A 16,104-nucleotide genomic window follows, 5' to 3' on the forward strand; every position below is an offset into this window, starting at 1 on the left:
TTGAGGTACTATAGAGGAAGTATGCATAGGTACTTACTTTACTACACTGGAGTCTCTTGATCAAGTCCAAGTCATGCCATTCAAGTGGCTGTTCCCAAGGAATTCTTCCGCCAGGGTATATATCTTGACTACCTAGTAGTCCTCTACCTCTATTACTAGACACCTGTTTAATATATATCTTCCTCCACGTGTCTCTCCATGGTCAAGTCAATATGCCAATATGTCACAATGTCCAACTTCAAGAGCGCCTTCTCCAACCTCATCTCAGTGCCTGTGCTGTACAAATGCGGTCCGTATGACCGCAATTTTGGCCTCATCAGAGCTCTCTCTCAGCTCTTAGACCATGCATGCTGCGACCAATCACATGCTATACGTTTGCATGCCAGATGACGGCGTCATCAAAATCAAATGGGTATCGAACAACAAATTTTCGACTCTCGTCGGCCCCTGAGATATGCCATTTGACCAATGGTCCGCTAATAGTCCGAGTCGTACGAATAATCATAATCAATCAAATTCTGAACCTTTTCTCTTTCGGCAATGATTTCGGCCTCGAGTCGTCGAGTTTGTCGAAGTGCCTCGTCCCTGTTGTATGTTAGCATCCCATCATTCTGTGTCGGCGTTTCACACAAATCGACTGACCTTTCGGACTCAAGCTCAGCCACACCAATTTGTGCGGTGTTCATCCTTCCTACTACTTCTTTCATTTCTTTCTCGGCGTCAGCCAACGCCTTCTCCAGATCCACAACCTTGCGTTCGAGATATTCGGTTTTTAATGCTTGTTGCAGATTCAGGCCTGGTCCACTGGTTGTCTGATCAAGTCGAGGGCTGCGCTTGCTGCTGGCGAACATGGGTGATAGTGGGGTCCGCGGCAGGTTCGGTGTCAACATGCCAGAGGTCTTTCTTCCAGAGGCGCTGCGCATCAACTGAACGTTGTGGCTTGCCCTCAAAACGCGAACCTCTTCCTCATGCTTCATCACAGCCGTCTCTGACTGCATCTGAGCGACGTTAATGACATCTTCCAGTTTGCGGAGCTTGATCTGGAGTTCATTGATTTGACCTGCCGATGCAGCCTGGTTGGCCTCACCGCTGGAGATGGCTTGCTTCAGGCGTCCTCGGAGCTCTGCATTGGCTGTCATTTGTCGTCGAACTTGAGCCGCAAGTTCTTCAGACCGTTGCGCAGATCTTTCCAATTCACCAGCGAACTCTTCTTCTTTGTGCAAGGATCCTAGCGACTCATGTTGGCGGGCTTGTTCTCGTTGCAGCTGCAAATCTTTGAGGGCTTTCTCAAGGGTCGACGAGAGAACCTCGGGTGCGCTCTCGTCACGCGTCTGAAGTAGCTTTTCAAGGCTGGATGTCTCTTGTTTACTCCGATCGAGGTCCATCTTCAAACCAGCTAGGCCCTTTTCACATTGCCATTTCTGTTCGAGGGCGTCGTCGGTCCTCTTACGTAGCAGGTTGATCTCTGAGCGAAGAGTGCGAACTTCACGTTCGTAGCCTCCTTTGCCCTCATGTCTCGATGACTTGGCACGGTCAAGCTCCGCTTCCGTAATTCGAATCTTCTTCTCGTATTGTTTTCGTTGATGCTCTTGTCTTCTCAAGAGATACCTGACTGTCATATGCAAGGCATCACGTTGCTGAGTCATGTCCTTGAGCTGATCTGCCGTCGGTTGTTGGGAATCTGGGATTGCACGGTTGACAATCGAGTTCGATCTCGACAACGAGGCGCGATTACCGGCTCCTCTCGTGTTGCCCTTTCCAATATGGATGGTGCTCGACCGTTGTAGAGTCCCGGCGCGTGACTGACCTCGACCCATGTCGTCTTCTTCGGAAATAGACTGGAACTGCATGTTCATTGCTCGGGCGCTGTGCAGAGCGGCATTCTCGTCTCGCAGGCTCTGAAGTTCTTGTTGTAGGCGCGAGAGCTCATATGGAGACTTTTGGAAATCACCAAGATTCTGCTCGAGCCCTTCGATCTGTAGACGCAACTGTGGCACAACTTCATCACGTAAGTTGTCACGCTCATTTCGATGCTGTTCCAGGTCAACCCGAAGTGCGGTGAGGAGATCTTCAAAGTTTTCCTTGGTCTGTCTTTCTTCAAGTAAGCGTCTCCTCGCGTCCTCTAACGACGTTTCCAACTCTTTTGCCCGAGACGAGTTGTCGATTGATTCATTCTGATTCCGACGGTCTTGAGAGAGCCTCTGTTCCAGGATCTGGACGTGAGCCTCCAAGGCTTGCCGGCTTGATCGTTCTGTCTGCCATTTTTGGGACATTTCGACTTTTAGTTGTGCTCTGAGCTGCTCCGACTCCCTCTTCACCCTTGCCACCTCCTCTTTAGGGTCGTCATTCATTTGAGGGCGGATAGAGCTTGTGCCCGAATCTGAGAAGTAATCACTGGTGCGATCTGCCTCTCGATGAAAACCTGGTCCTTCTGTCTGAAGTCTCTCAGCAAGGTCTTCTAAATCCATCTCGCGCTTAATGGAATTTGCCAACTCGGTGCTGATCTCGCGGAGCTCAGCTTCCAGCTGGAGGCATCTCTGTGCCGAGTCACTGTGATACGAACCTCGAGGGCGTGAGCTGCCATCGAAGTCGATCGAGTCTTGAGATGACTGTGATTGGGGTTGTCTGCCCCCTCCGTTACCGTAGACAGAACCCCCGGAGAAGTGGGTCGAAGCATGTGGTGAGCCAGCGTAAGGTGAAGGAAGAGGTGATCTTCTATCTGATATGTCTGTGACAGCTGATTCAGAGCTAGGTGAAGCAATTGGTTTCCTGGAGAAGAAGGATGTGAACTTGCTCCCTGGTGTTGTTGGCTTTTTCCCGTCCACAACGGTCAGTGACCTGTTGGAGGAAGACGAGTCGGTCCGCAGAGGCGGAGGCCTCGAGGCAGACTTCGAGGCCATTTCCTCTTCCACGATGACTTGGCCTAAGGGGATGCCATTGGGCGTTTGTGTTGGATGTTGGCCCGCAGGTGAGTGTTGTATCCGTGGGATGGTGGTTCCCGATAGTGAGCCGTTGGTATAGGTACGGGTTAAAGGACTGTCGTCGTAGTCTTTCGGTGGTAGATCAGGAGAGGAGGAATGCACTGGACTAGACATGGCGGGTCAGCAACAAGAAGATGGGTTATACATAATGAGAAAGGAGTGGAGCTTACAGTGAACGATCAACACCTCCAAGAGGAGCCGCAAATGAAGGTTCGGTCGACGACGATGTCTGTAATGGTGAAGATGTCGAGCTGGGAGGAGGTTGAAGTGTCGGCGTGGACTGAGAAGGGAGAGGTTTTCTGCGAACGGGAGCAGAGGAGAAAGGCTTCAGGGCCGCGGAGAGGGAAGGAAGACGTTGAAGAGAAGGTTGGTGCTGTGGTAACGAAGATGGTGGAGGAGAGGAGGACAGGCTCCCTGAAGAATGAGCATGACCGTCCATGCTCGTGGCGGAGAAATGCTCTGTCTGCACGGGGGAATGGTATGGAGTGAAGCGAGGGCTGATAGCGATGACGGACTGCGCCGAGTCAAGGGTCAGGGAGTCCTTTCTGGATCGAGGATTGACGCTTTGACACCCATCTAGAATGATACAGTCGCAACCTCAGATTAGCCACATGCGAATGGGCTTTGGCTGCTGGCGTATGGAATGGTAGGGTGGTGGAGAGAAAGAGTCTTGAGGATGGAATGCCATTGCATTGTCTCGCGCTGCAGTTGGACAGGAGCAATCGCTAAGCGCGTGCTAACTTGACGCAGATCAATCAGGCCTAGCCCGGCGCTAGGCAACGCTAGCACGAGCTACGCCAACAAGCTCATTGGGTCCAACTTCTGTGCAGCAGATTAATTGGAAGGCGGCCAGCGTGGGGTCTTTGGTGCAATTCTTCTAGGCTACCTGGCTATCAACCAGCTTCAATCTCTCAAATTACTCTCATGGGACCATTGAGATGCTGCAGAGTGCCTCTCCCGCACCAGCCGACTTGACGAGATGCCCGCATGATTCGGTGTGTGAGAAAGTTAGCGAGATGATTCGCAAGCGTTGTGTCATGCTCCAGACAGGGGACGAGTGGCTGGAAACACCAAGTCCGTGCTGACAAGTCAAGAATCTTTATTCTGACGCGTTGAGAGTCACATCGCAGGTAGTCGAGGATGATTTCGAGTGCCAGGTGAGCCACATGGATCACGTTCCTTCAACTCCTTGCTTAGGAACACTGGAACAGTACTTAACCTGGGAGTTATCGCCCTTCCACACAGAGGATTAGGTCTCAAGTCTGGGCATCTTAAACATTCCGTCCAACATAATAATAGTTTCCTATCCTCACTAGTGCCCCACCGCCCCAGAGAGGAGGCCATGATCGCTCGCCACAAAATGAGTTATCTCTGCTATTCCATGAATGTTGCAAGACCCTTGTCTGGAGTATGAAGTGGTAGAGGTGACGATCTTGTCTTGTCCTGATCATACTCTTCAACGGTTCGACGTCGACAAGAAATTAGTATAGTAATAAGACAACGTATGAACATGTAGGCGGTCACAGCGGTGAACACGGTGGTTCAACGAATCTCTGTCGATTTTCCCGCCCGCCGAGACACGTCCCAAGCAACGCATGGCATGGCGGCACGCGTTTGTGACAATCAATCAGATCACATTGAAACCGTCACTACGCCAACTTTGACCATCTCTTGGGATGGGTGTGGCGTTGCTTTCAGAGAGGGAAGTGCCGTAGCTAAACTCTCAGTCACATGGGTCAGCGAACCATTCCTCCCACCCACCCAACTCCTCCAAATTGGTAATCTCAGGTAGTTTGTTCTCCGGGCCAGATAGAGCATGACGACTGAACGATGTTGAATCTTTTGAACCCCTCGATCCTGCATCTCTGGGTCAGCACAGGGTCCAAACGAGAGCATCTGCATGAAATCACCCCAGTCGTGTAACCTTTAGAGCCTCTATTTCGGTACAAAGACAAGTTCAAGTCAAGTCGTGACGATCCTGGCCTTTGCGTGCTTAGCAGGGTTTATTAGCTGCATTGCGAATGCAGGTGCGACCAACAGGGGAGTTTTCTTCATTCTTGGCAGGGGCGGCCAGTCCGTGGTGCCCGTGCCTGGTGATCCCGTGGCAGGCACGGGGCACGGCACGGTGCACCAACTACACTACTAGGGCACTGTAGCGCATATTGGACGCATATTGCTGCTATACTTATACCGCGCCCAAGGCGATTCTGACAGCTGCATCGAACACTCACGCCACCGTACCACTTCGAGCATGTCTATCCACCCCAGCTGGATCGAGTCTTTAGTGCTGCCCGTGCTCTTTAAACGATATTAATATGTATGTAAATACTTGTGCCTATGCGTTGACTGGAGATGAATTCTGCTTTGTGTATTCATCTGCGTGATATCCAGGCATAGTACGCCTTGCCCGACTAAGACAAGCCATTCGCGTCGATGTCCAGCTTGACCATTTTCAATCAATCTGATCTCGCTCTGTGTTTGTCTCGCTGGATTGAGTCTAGTCTTAAGCGCCTACAGCTCGAATGCGGATCATCATCATGGCGCTATCGTGTCCACGAGCCAAAAGCAAATGTGTCTAAATGGTCCGAATTTATCAACCGCTTTGCGTCTGATAAGTCACCAATCTTAGGCATTCTATCTATGCGCAGGCCGTGAATTCGACCACCAGTGCAGGATCCGATTGAAAAGCCCCGCCCGATTCCAAAGACAGAACCCGCGCGCAGAATCCTTCTCCCAGAGTGGCTACAGTGGCTGGCTAGGTATTTCCACCACTCATCCAGCAAAAGCAACTTGTTCCCCCATCTATCATAGTTTAATTGCTCCTTCATGGTGTCCGTTCCACGCTGATATCCTGCCGCTCACCGATCCGAGGTATATCGCAACCATTCACCGACCGCTTTGAGGCTTTCCCACCTGACATTCTCGTCGGAATCACCCATCAATTCAAGGAGTCTGGCTTTGAGACCGAGCTTCTCGAGTCTGGATCGGTACTCCGGCACTTCTTTCACAAGGTGGCCAAGATCATTGCAACCGATGGCCAAAACTTTCTTGTCGTTGTCCCACGGCTTGGCCATGATCTCAGCCAACTTTTTGGGTAGTTCGCCCTTCTTTTCTTCAAGAATCTTGCGTGCATTCTCTCTCCAGAACGTGGGGTTTCGATGTGGGGGCGACCATCGCAGGTGGCCAGAGTTGACCTCATCGGCATATTCGTCAAAGGTCGTCTGGTTCCTGGTATATTCTTCCAGTAATGCTTTCAGCGCCTCGAGGTCTTCAAGTAAGTCAGGGTCTGTCAAATGTCGCCCCGAGAGATTGGACAGCAAAGCAGGTAGTCTGGCTGTAGTGGCGGTGGGTATCAACGTCTCCTGATTTGACGAAAGCAAATTGTTCAACGTTGCAAGGAGAAGTCTGGTGGTTTTCTCCTTGGGAGAGACTCGGAGCAGTTGAATGTAAAGCGGTACAATCTCCTCGTCCCTGGTAAAAACGATTAGCCGGTCGCTCTGTTGTGTTGTTGGAATACGTACGCTTCCAAGCCTTCCCCAACCAACTCTCCTTCGAAGCTGAGTTGCCATATCACGAGCAAGCAGTGATATAGTAGCTGCAACCCCACACCACCTCCAAGTCTGGTATCGCTACTTCTGATGCTGGCATTGCCGCTCCATAATGACGAATCGTTGTCTTTCGCAGCTCCTACAGCTTTCCGGAGAATGTCGAAAAGAGGGTCAACAGTGTCACTTCTTTGTTTCCAGAACAGCTCCTTGGCCTGTTGTGTTCGGAGTAGTTGTGATGTATGTTGAACGCCAATATCTTGTAGGCCGCTGTCTTGATTTTTGACGAGCTTGGACAGGTAGGAATAAACAAGCGGGAGTGCTTTATCGTCTCGGGAGGCAGGCTTGGGAGAGGTGGTAAGGGAAATCGAGATCAGGTTAACCAGGAAGGTTGCAGCAAACAAAGGAATCGGATCCTCTGGGTTGTTGCTATGACTGAGCAGGGAAAGGAAGCCCTTATATGGATCTGGCAACTTCAGAATGGCGGTGGCCAGCTCAGGCGCATCTTTTTATTGTCAACCTGGATCAGCATTCGAGAGCATAGTTGTGAAGAAAACCAACCATTGATCAAGTCTGTAGCCAACACCAAAATGTATTGCAGAATATCGCCTCTTTTTGCAGCTTTCTCGAGCACGCTGGGTTCACTTCCACCACCCACGAGCAATGCGCTGTAACTCTGGACGTCCTTCTCAATCGTCTGCTTGCGCTGATCTTTCCTGACCTTATCGACAGATTTTATTTTCTTGAGGTGGTCTTCGGTAAGGTTTCCTGCACGGACAGCACCATCCCATGGGATCTGGAAAATATGTTAACGCAGTCCATGATAGATAAGGATATTGAGACAAACGGGTCGTGCTCTGATATTGCTCTGAAGAGAACTCAAATAGGCCGGTGGGCTGAGAGACATTATGTGTGGAGGGAGTTATAGAATTGGTGAAAACACGCTGCTAGGAACACAACTCGGGAAAATCGTTCAATGGCAGCGAGCCATATAAGTTGATGGTAAGGTTGCTCAGCTTTAGGTGAGGTTGTTGAGGATAAGAAACGATGTCATGGCTCGAGTCTATGGAGCAGCTCCAGCTGCAATAGAAGCCTTGGGTGCTAGTGCACTGAAGCTGGTGATTATTGGCTACACGGGCCCCTAAGACGCCACTACTACCAGACTAATCTGTTAAGGTGAAGCAGCTGCGATTGAACTCTAGGCGCCCCAATCATAGGTCGCAATCACGTTGCTGGCGAGCTGAGAGTTGACGAGAGCCGCCTATAACGAGCATTTCTCTGGGCCTGACCACAGGCGAGGCCTGGGAAGCCTTTCGACTTGTCATTTAGACACTGGGAAAGAAAGTTTAGTGACCTCCCTAGCACTTCTAGGTGTGCCAGTGGACGCCCATCTCACTTTATTGACGCGTGGATAGTGAGTACCGACCCATAACTGCATACTCATAATTGTAGGTCTCTAACCTTAATTTCACAAGAAATATGTCCAGTACGTAGCTTTTGAGCATCACCACATCTCCCAACGCTGCGTTACCCACCCATTCTCAACCCCAGGTCCTGTGCAACGCGACATACCCTATATTGGTGACACGAATCACTTCCTTTCGGCCAACACAGGGCAGACGTCTGCCTTGAAATGTTGCTTGTGATGCCATACCGCAGAAGACACCCTGTCCCTCTCGCGACTGCATCGTAATACACCCACCCTCGAGTCCTTTGGTGTTCGGTCTTTGTACATGTCTGCCTGTACACTATGGCCAACAAGCCCAATTCACGATGGGGATTTCTGACACAGGCTGTGGCTTCGGTCGAGTCAAGGCTAGACAATATCTTAGCAGACGAGAATGATCAGCCTCAGCCGAAGCGCACTGTCCCCTCAGCGCAGCCCTCACAAGAAGTTCTGCCCAGCAAGAGAGGTGTGTATGACTCTATTTTGACCCGCTACGCTGTCGCTAACTTGTGCAAGCCTCCGCAGACCTCTCACGAAGTAATAGCAATGCCTCAGCCGCGAATGACCGCCTACAGGAACGCCTTGCCCGGGCAATGGCGAAGAAGAATATGAACCGACCAGAGAGCCCAGCGGTGATCCCAGATCCCGAGCGATCTTCATCCTCTGGACAATCGCCACTACTTCTTAGTGCCGATATTGCGGAGGATGGACAGGAGTTCGCTTCAAAGTCCGAGACATTGGAAGGGGCATCCCGTTTATCGGTCGAAAGCAAAGCCCCGACAGACACTGAAGCTCCTGTTCCGTCTGACGTCGTCACATCCGCGGGGACCGAAGAAGCGGAAGCGGTTGATTCAGTGCCTGAGGTAAAGGTGGTAGCGCCAGCAGAACCCGAGTCACCTGCTTCTGTTACACACGCAATCCCAAACGACTCAACTGCTGTGTCTGCCAGGATCTCGGTTGATAGAATATCGAGCGACACGCAGAGAATGAGCGAGGATATCTCAATAAGATCATCCTTGGAAGATTCTGGGACTATAGTCAAACTCCAGGAAGAGATCAAAGGTTATATCGAGCGAATCGATGCACTCCAATCCAAGCTACAATACCTCAGCAAAGAGGCAGCGGCGTCTGCAAAGCAGGCTGCCGCCGCTGCTTCTGCAGGGAGCATGGAGAGAAAACTTCTCGAGAAGGACGAAAAGATTGCTTTGTTGATGCAAGAAGGCCAGAAACTGTCCAAAGCTGAAATGACACACCTGACTACGATCAAGAAGATCCGGGCTCAGGCCATTTCCAACAATAAAGAGCACGAAAATACCAAACTTCGTGCAGACAAGGCGGAAAGAGCATTACGCGCCATGGAGGATCGCGCTAAAAGGGCGGAATCCATGAGTAAACGAGCAGAGCAGAACCTCGCTTCGAGTCTAAGCAGTGCAAACGACCTCGAGGCAATTCGCAAAGAACGAGACGCATTACAGTTGACAGTTTCAGACATCAAAGCACAGCTATCGAAAGCCAACTCTAGAGCAGACTTGGCAGAAAATAAAGCGCAGTCAGATCTCTTGGAAAAGGAACGCAGGAGGGCTGCAGAATTACAGGACGACCTGACGAGTGCTAAAGTTGAGCGCGAGATCAAGGAAGAGAAGCTCTTGAGGGAGATCAGTGACCTGAAAGCTGCACTGGATCGGGAGAAGGAGCAAGCTCGCGCAATGGAAAGCGAGATGTTGAACGAGCAAGCAACACTCGAGAGCCGACTGGAATCGTTTCGTGTCAGGGCCGAGGAGGCAACATCACTGGATCATGGAAACGTTCAAGCCAAGTTGCTTCGGCAGATTGAAACGCTACAGAGCCAATACGCGAATGCAAGCCAGAATTGGCAAGGCATTGAGACCAACATGCTGGGCCGGATCACAAGTCTAGAGAGAGAACGTGATGAAGCGGTAAGCAGAGAAACAGACCTTCGCAAGAAGCTTCGAGATGCCACACTCAAAACGAAGGGGGTCGAGAGAGAGCTCGAGAGCATGCAGACCAGTTATGCAGAATTGGATCGCACCGTCGCTGAGTCGGAAACGGAAATCCAGCGTCTGACCCGCAAAGCAGCTCAACTCGAGACGGACCTAGCCAACGCGCAAAAGGACTTTGAAGAACAAAAGACCAGTGCCGAACGAGAATTTCAGCGGAAGTTTGAGGACGAGAAAGCAAAATGGACGGCAGCGTTGCATGTCCAGAGGAATGAATCCCCAGGGACATCGATTCGAAAGCAAAGCCCAGGCTCAGGCTTCGATCTAAATCATCTAATGAGTCCTGTTGCTTATGAACGAGGCTCCGTCCGGAGGTCGTTCACCATGCAAGGCTTCGATTCCAACACCCCTCCCCGTCAACAATCAACCACGTCTTTCAAGGGCCTCAGCAATGGCTCCGCAGTCGAGACGCCTTCAGCGTTAACCTCAATGGACCCCGACGAATACTTTGTCAACGTGCCACCTACTCCCATCTCTCCCAGCCATCAATCAAACCGAGGTATGCATGACCTGGTATCTAACTCGACCGTTGGAGCAGGACCTTCGGTTCAACTTGTGGAGCGAATGTCTGCCAATGTTCGTCGGTTGGAAAGTGAGAAAGCCGCTTCCAAAGACGAACTGAGTCGAATCACCGGACAGCGCGACGAAGCTCGACAAGAGGTTGTCAATTTAATGCGTGAGGTGGAAGAGAAAAGGTCGATCGAGGCTCGCCTGAAAGCCCTGGAGGCTGCGCACCAAGAATTGACCGAGAGGCACAAAACCACTCTTGAGATCCTCGGCGAGAAAAGCGAGCAAGTGGAGGAGCTCAAGGCAGATGTTGTGGATGTGAAGCAAATGTATCGACAATTGGCGGACACAATGAAATGATATTGTGCCTGTGGCCGGTTAGCTTTAGGAATGCCGATCCGGATCTCAATTTGATGTATCTCCAGAGTAAGCCGTAGCCGTCGCCGTCTGGCAAGCATCTCGTCATAGCGCAGATGAATCTAAAGCCAGTGTCACTGAAAGTTAAGCCCCTCTCTCTCAGCAGCCTGGACAATGAATGCTCGGACTTTGTTGTCGGGTGCACATTCAATGGCAAGTCTGCCATCGACATCCTTCTTGTCTATTTCCGCACCAGCCTTGAGGAGTTCCACAGCAACGTCTCCATTGCCTTCGCTAATGGCATGATGCAGAGCCGTCATCCCATCGGCATCGGTAGCACTGACTGGACTTTTATGTTCGATCAGCAACTTCACGATAGGCACGCTACCTACCGCAGCCGCACGGTGAAGAGGCAACTGGCCACGCTTGTCCTTGACCCGTGCGCTAGCTCCATGTTTTAACAGTGTCTTGCAGATTTCGAGGTTACCCTTTGAAACTGCAAAATGCAGCGCCGTTGCACCGGTGCCAGTGGCGATCTTGGGGTCGGCTTCTTTGGACAGGAGAAGATCAATTATGGCTTCGCCAGCGTTGTCTTTGAGAGACGCGGCGATGGCGAGAGGGGTCCAGCCAGATCCATCTTGAACATCTGCATCGAAGGATCTGAGTGCGGTCAGGAGACGGACGGTCTCTATGTGGTTAAAGGCGCAGGCCCAGTGAATTGGTAGACGGTCGTCGTCGTCGGTTTGGGTTGCGAGTTTCGGATTTGCATTGAGAAGTGATTCGACGATCTGGGCTGATGGAGTGGTCCCGTTAGTCTTGAATTTAGGGTAATGGGTGGGGTGAGGAGAGATATACTTCTTCCATCTCGTGCCGCTTCGTGCAAAGCGAACTTGTGCTCCGGTTCCGTTATATCGAGCATCGTGTACGGCTCAAGTGCAGGCAGGTCTTGTATAGCAACTGGTGGAGACGGTTCTTTGCGTCTTGTTCAATGGTGGTCAAGAAAGACGTTGGAGTGGGATCCCCGCAGGTAGGATTCAAGGATGAGTCAGTTGGAGAAATACATTGGCGCTAGTCGAGTCATGTGATTCGACACCAGAAATTCACATCTCCAACATCTCAATCTGCATCCTGTTCACCACGCCACAACCATCATTTACTCCCTCTCTTCCTACCTCCCGCCCCCCAATACAACCGACAAGATGGCTGCCGCAGCCCAAGCGTTGACGGAGCAAACGCGATCTCTGTATGGCGCCTCCTTCGGCGAAGCCTTTACCCCCGATCTCCCTCCTATTTCGACCTCATACAAACGAAAAGCAGAATATGACAGTGTGCGCGAACTGCCCAAATTTCTGGCAGAGAGACAAGCGAAGGCCGCTGCATCGAGGGGACCCAAGCGGCCAAAAGCGCAGGCTGGTGGTGCAGCAAATCAAATGGCTTTGGTGAAGAGCAACCAAGGCCCCAACGGAGGAGAGGGCAAGACAGGCAGTGGTACGGGGACGACAGGAAACAGCTTGATTCGAAGACCAAACATGCAGCAGTCTCGACCGGAGTGGCACGCGCCATGGAAATTGATGAGAGTCATATCAGGACATCTGGGCTGGGTAAGAGCATTGGCTGTAGAGCCTGGGAATCAATGGTTTGCTTCAGGAGCAGGAGACAGGACCATAAAAATCTGGGATCTGGCGTCCGGTCAGCTTCGTTTGACACTCACCGGACATATTTCGACTGTGCGTGGTCTGGCAGTCTCGCCACGACATCCCTATCTATTCTCTTGCGGCGAGGACAAGATGGTCAAGTGTTGGGATCTCGAAACCAACAAGGTCATCAGGCATTATCATGGTCATTTGTCGGGCGTTTATACCATGTCTCTGCACCCGACGCTTGACGTCTTGGTGACCGGTGGTCGTGACGGTGTAGCCAGAGTCTGGGACATGCGCACGAGGTCGAATATTCATGTTCTATCTGGCCACAAAGGAACAGTCACGGACGTCAAGTGTCAAGAGGCGGATCCTCAGGTCATCTCGTCGAGTCTCGATAAAACAGTCCGTCTCTGGGATCTCGCAGCTGGCAAGACCATGGGCGTTCTCACTCATCACAAGAAAGGCGTGCGAGCATTGGCAGTACATCCTAAGGAATTCACATTTGCATCAGGGTCGGCTGGAACTATCAAACAATGGAAATGCCCTGAAGGCGCATTCATGCAGAATTTCGAGGGCCAGAACGCCATTATCAACACTCTGGCGGTCAACGAAGACAATGTTCTGTTCAGCGGAGGCGACAATGGCAGCATCTCATTCTGGGATTGGAAGACAGGTTATCAATTTCAGAACACCGAATCCATTGCGCAGCCTGGTTCGTTGGATGCCGAGGCTGGGATCATGAGCAGCACTTTCGACCAGACTGGCTTGCGATTGATCATGGGAGAAGCGGACAAGACTATCAAGATCTGGAGGCCAGACCCCAACGCCACGCCCGAGACGCATCCCTTGGACTGGCGGCCGACTTTGGGGCGTGTCAAGTATTGATGGTTCGAACGTAAAATACATAGCGTGGCGTTTGGTGGCACTTTTCAGTCGGCTTTTGATAACCTTCACCGGTCCTTGAGGGCTAGATGAGAATCATCATGGAAACTCAGGTGTAAGAACACAATCCCAAAAATACATTTGTGTAATACAAAATGCTTTATGGCTAGAATTGATGTCCTCGCGGGTAAGAAAATGAGAAGCACGTGGTCGTGGGGCTGGGGATAGAGCTTGAAGCAAGCCTGGGCCCCTTGTAGTTGGATAGACACGCGATACCTCATGACATACATGTCCTTGTGGAATGCGAGACATCTCTAACATGATATTTAGATCTCCTTTAAGCATACTGGAAACCACAGAACCTTTTTTTTTCTCGTCCTGTACTAGCGATGGGGGAGGAGATGGTGTTTATTATAACTCAGAATACAAGTAGTCAAAGTCTCTACGATGGGGTTTGAGACGCTGTTCACGCCAGAAGTTAACGGCAGAAGGCAGACTCTTGAGCTAGGGAATATCATGATGATGGTGTTATGGTGTTCACTGACCTCGTAATTGTAGTTGGATATTGCCAAAAGAGGGAAAGTGAGCTGATTCTCTGGCCTGCGCGTTGCTCCTTCCTTCATAAAGACCAATACGCGTTTCTTTCGATCTTGGCATGTTTTCACCGTTTGTGATTTCCGACCTCACTTGGGAATTTGAGATTAAATCATCTTCCCTCAAACTCAACCATTGTCTATCACACAACAGACATGAATCTCAGCTCATAACTTATAAGCCTCGTCGATCAAGCTCAATCCCTTGACCCGCTATCACTGGTCGCTGATCACAGCATAATTATGGCCCTGACCCGCTATTCAGGCTCCAGATCTTCTCTAGGTCCGATCTCAAGACGACGATCCTCTTGTTGTTGATGACTTCTCCAACATTCTACGGATTACTCCGTACAGTGTTCATGAATATGGGCGAATACCCTTTGCAAATCATGACCCATCTCCATCTCATGCTTATTGCTTTGACGAACCCATCTGCCTGACACCCATCGGGAGTGCCAAAAGATGTTTCCTAGATCTCTCATTGGATCTCCGCAGTCCGTGAGAGGACGTGACGTGTTTGACAGCCTGAGCTTCAACCCAGCACGGTCGTCCCTTACCCAATCTTCAACTGACCTTGCCTCTGCCATCATCTCAATTTGAGTCTTCTGCTTGACCTGCTTGTCACTGCCATATGCTTACCCTCATCGCAATTTCTCTTGACGAACTCTAACCTACCACAGACGCTTCCACGTTAGCCAAACTCACCCTCCGGACGTTTCATCAACGGCTTCAGAAATACTCTCCTTCCTCTACAATGTCGTCTCTTCTCGTTTCTTCACTTGCTTCCAGCCGGCTTCCTGCGCTGCGTCACTCCTTGCCTGTGTTCCCTTTCAGCATCTGTAAAGATGCGTCCACTCATTTCTGCGTTTCTTGCTCTGACGCCGGTTGCCTTCGCCCAATATGTCCTCGAAGATGATTATTTGGCCGGTGACTTTGCCAGTCACTGGAACTTCTTCACGGTAGGACGAGCCCTCTTTGCAGCAAATGCAAGTCTTCTTATGTCTATCTAGGACGATGATCCCACGAATGGTTATGTCGATTACGTCGACGAGGCTACAGCGGTCAGCTCAGGACTTCTATCAACTTTGGTGAACGGAAGTGTCTTCTTAGGTGTGGACAGCACCAATCCCGGAACTGGCCGCGGTCGACCGAGCGTCCGCATCGAAAGCAAGAAGAACTACAACAATGGTGGCCTGTTCATCATCGATCTCGCTCACATGCCAGGCGGCCAGTGTGGTTCATGGCCGGCCTATTGGCTGATCGGCCCAGGCGGTGCCGATACCGGTGAAGTCGACATGATAGAGGCCATCAACACCGACACCACCAACTTGATGTCAGTCAAGACGGGCCGTGAGTGTACAATCAGTCAGCAGGTCATGACGGGTACACTCGAGACTACCGACTGCAACGTCAACACTGGTGGCGTCGTCGGCTGCTCCATTGATTCCGCGAGCCCTTTTACATTTGGAGGTGGTTTCAATTCCCTCGATGGAGGCGTCTACGCAACTGAGTGGGTTGCTGAAGGAGTCACTATCTGGTACTTCCAACGTTCTGCCATCCCCGCTGACATTACTGCTGGGACACCCGACCCTTCACTCTGGGGTGTTCCCCTTGCCAAATTTCTCACCAGCTGCAACCTGAACGACAATCTCATCAATCAGCAGCTCATCATGAACATTGACTTTTGCGGCGACTACGCGGGCAACCCCTTCTACTGGGACAACGATCCCACTTGCAAGTCTCAAGCAGATACCTGTAATGATTTTGTCCAGAACAACCCCTCTGCTTTTGAGCAGACTTACTGGCTGATCAATTCACTCCAAGTCTATCAACAAGTGGCGCCCTCCACCACGACAAGCAGCTCCACGTCTATTGAACCGCCGACCTCCAGTCTGACAACCACCACGACATCTAGTCCGTTGCCCGAAACCACCACACTGACAACTACAACAAGCACCCCCCCAGAGCCGACGACGACGACGAGCCCATCCCCAGAACCAACGACGACTACAAGCCCACCTCCAGAGCCGACGACGACGACGAGCCCACCCCCAGAACCAACGACGACGACGAGCCCACCTCCAGAGCCGACGACGACTACGAGCCCACCCCCAGAACCAACGACGACGACGAG

General features: G+C 51.2%; 6 protein-coding genes across 6 annotated transcripts; 3 read left to right on the forward strand and 3 right to left on the reverse strand.

The window, feature by feature from the left end:
• Window positions 1–87: 87 nt before the first annotated feature.
• PV10_04627 (uncharacterized protein) lies at window positions 88–3,622 on the reverse strand. Its single transcript, XM_016369200.1, has 3 exons — window positions 3,152–3,622; window positions 643–3,087; window positions 88–585 (listed from the first exon to the last, which is right to left on the reverse strand). The coding sequence occupies exons 1-3, from the start codon at window positions 3,418–3,420 to the stop codon at window positions 477–479; spliced, it is 2,823 nt and encodes a 940-aa protein (XP_016224988.1). The 5' UTR covers window positions 3,421–3,622; the 3' UTR covers window positions 88–476.
• Window positions 3,623–5,469: 1,847 nt separating this feature from the next.
• On the reverse strand, window positions 5,470–7,563 carry PV10_04628 (uncharacterized protein). Its single transcript, XM_016369201.1, has 4 exons — window positions 7,374–7,563; window positions 7,088–7,322; window positions 6,503–7,031; window positions 5,470–6,452 (listed from the first exon to the last, which is right to left on the reverse strand). Exons 1-4 carry the CDS (start codon window positions 7,431–7,433, stop codon window positions 5,840–5,842), a joined length of 1,437 nt encoding a protein of 478 aa, XP_016224989.1. The 5' UTR covers window positions 7,434–7,563; the 3' UTR covers window positions 5,470–5,839.
• A 469-nt stretch (window positions 7,564–8,032) lies between these two features.
• On the forward strand, window positions 8,033–10,943 carry PV10_04629 (uncharacterized protein). Its single transcript, XM_016369202.1, has 2 exons — window positions 8,033–8,439; window positions 8,490–10,943. The coding sequence occupies exons 1-2, from the start codon at window positions 8,277–8,279 to the stop codon at window positions 10,856–10,858; spliced, it is 2,532 nt and encodes an 843-aa protein (XP_016224990.1). The 5' UTR covers window positions 8,033–8,276; the 3' UTR covers window positions 10,859–10,943.
• PV10_04630 (uncharacterized protein) lies at window positions 10,238–11,850 on the reverse strand. The gene is made up of 2 exons (XM_016369203.1): window positions 11,711–11,850; window positions 10,238–11,648 (listed from the first exon to the last, which is right to left on the reverse strand). The coding sequence occupies exons 1-2, from the start codon at window positions 11,772–11,774 to the stop codon at window positions 10,990–10,992; spliced, it is 723 nt and encodes a 240-aa protein (XP_016224991.1). The 5' UTR covers window positions 11,775–11,850; the 3' UTR covers window positions 10,238–10,989.
• A 134-nt stretch (window positions 11,851–11,984) lies between these two features.
• On the forward strand, window positions 11,985–13,508 carry PV10_04631 (pre-mRNA-splicing factor prp46). Its single transcript, XM_016369204.1, has one exon. The coding sequence runs from the start codon at window positions 12,055–12,057 to the stop codon at window positions 13,378–13,380; it is 1,326 nt and encodes a 441-aa protein (XP_016224992.1). The 5' UTR covers window positions 11,985–12,054; the 3' UTR covers window positions 13,381–13,508.
• Window positions 13,509–14,815: 1,307 nt separating this feature from the next.
• PV10_04632 (uncharacterized protein) lies at window positions 14,816–15,866 on the forward strand (the record flags this gene model as incomplete). The annotated part of the gene is made up of 3 exons (XM_016369205.1): window positions 14,816–14,929; window positions 14,981–15,736; window positions 15,795–15,866. 3 exons carry the CDS (start codon window positions 14,816–14,818, stop codon window positions 15,864–15,866), a joined length of 942 nt encoding a protein of 313 aa, XP_016224993.1.
• Window positions 15,867–16,104: the final 238 nt, after the last annotated feature.

The sequence above is a fragment of the Exophiala mesophila genome (assembly GCF_000836275.1).
Source record: "Exophiala mesophila strain CBS 40295 unplaced genomic scaffold supercont1.3, whole genome shotgun sequence".
Classification (NCBI taxonomy): Eukaryota; Fungi; Ascomycota; class Eurotiomycetes; order Chaetothyriales; family Herpotrichiellaceae; genus Exophiala; species Exophiala mesophila.

Coding starts and splice junctions, on each gene's coding strand:
- PV10_04627 (XM_016369200.1), bottom strand. CDS start 3,420: ATGGACGGTCATGCTCATTCTTCAGGGAGCCTGTCCTCCTCTCCTCCA. Junction 3,088..3,151: donor GGAGGTGTTGATCGTTCACT/GTAAGCTCCACT, acceptor CGCCATGTCTAG/TCCAGTGCATTCCTCCTCTC. Junction 586..642: donor GCTGAGCTTGAGTCCGAAAG/GTCAGTCGATTT, acceptor AACATACAACAG/GGACGAGGCACTTCGACAAA.
- PV10_04629 (XM_016369202.1), top strand. CDS start 8,277: ATGGCCAACAAGCCCAATTCACGATGGGGATTTCTGACACAGGCTGTG. Junction 8,440..8,489: donor AGTTCTGCCCAGCAAGAGAG/GTGTGTATGACT, acceptor AACTTGTGCAAG/CCTCCGCAGACCTCTCACGA.
- PV10_04631 (XM_016369204.1), top strand. CDS start 12,055: ATGGCTGCCGCAGCCCAAGCGTTGACGGAGCAAACGCGATCTCTGTAT.
- PV10_04628 (XM_016369201.1), bottom strand. CDS start 7,433: ATGTCTCTCAGCCCACCGGCCTATTTGAGTTCTCTTCAGAGCAATATC. Junction 7,032..7,087: donor GGCTACAGACTTGATCAATG/GTTGGTTTTCTT, acceptor GACAATAAAAAG/ATGCGCCTGAGCTGGCCACC. Junction 6,453..6,502: donor GTTGGGGAAGGCTTGGAAGC/GTACGTATTCCA, acceptor CGTTTTTACCAG/GGACGAGGAGATTGTACCGC.
- PV10_04630 (XM_016369203.1), bottom strand. CDS start 11,774: ATGCTCGATATAACGGAACCGGAGCACAAGTTCGCTTTGCACGAAGCG. Junction 11,649..11,710: donor AGCGGCACGAGATGGAAGAA/GTATATCTCTCC, acceptor CCACTCCATCAG/CCCAGATCGTCGAATCACTT.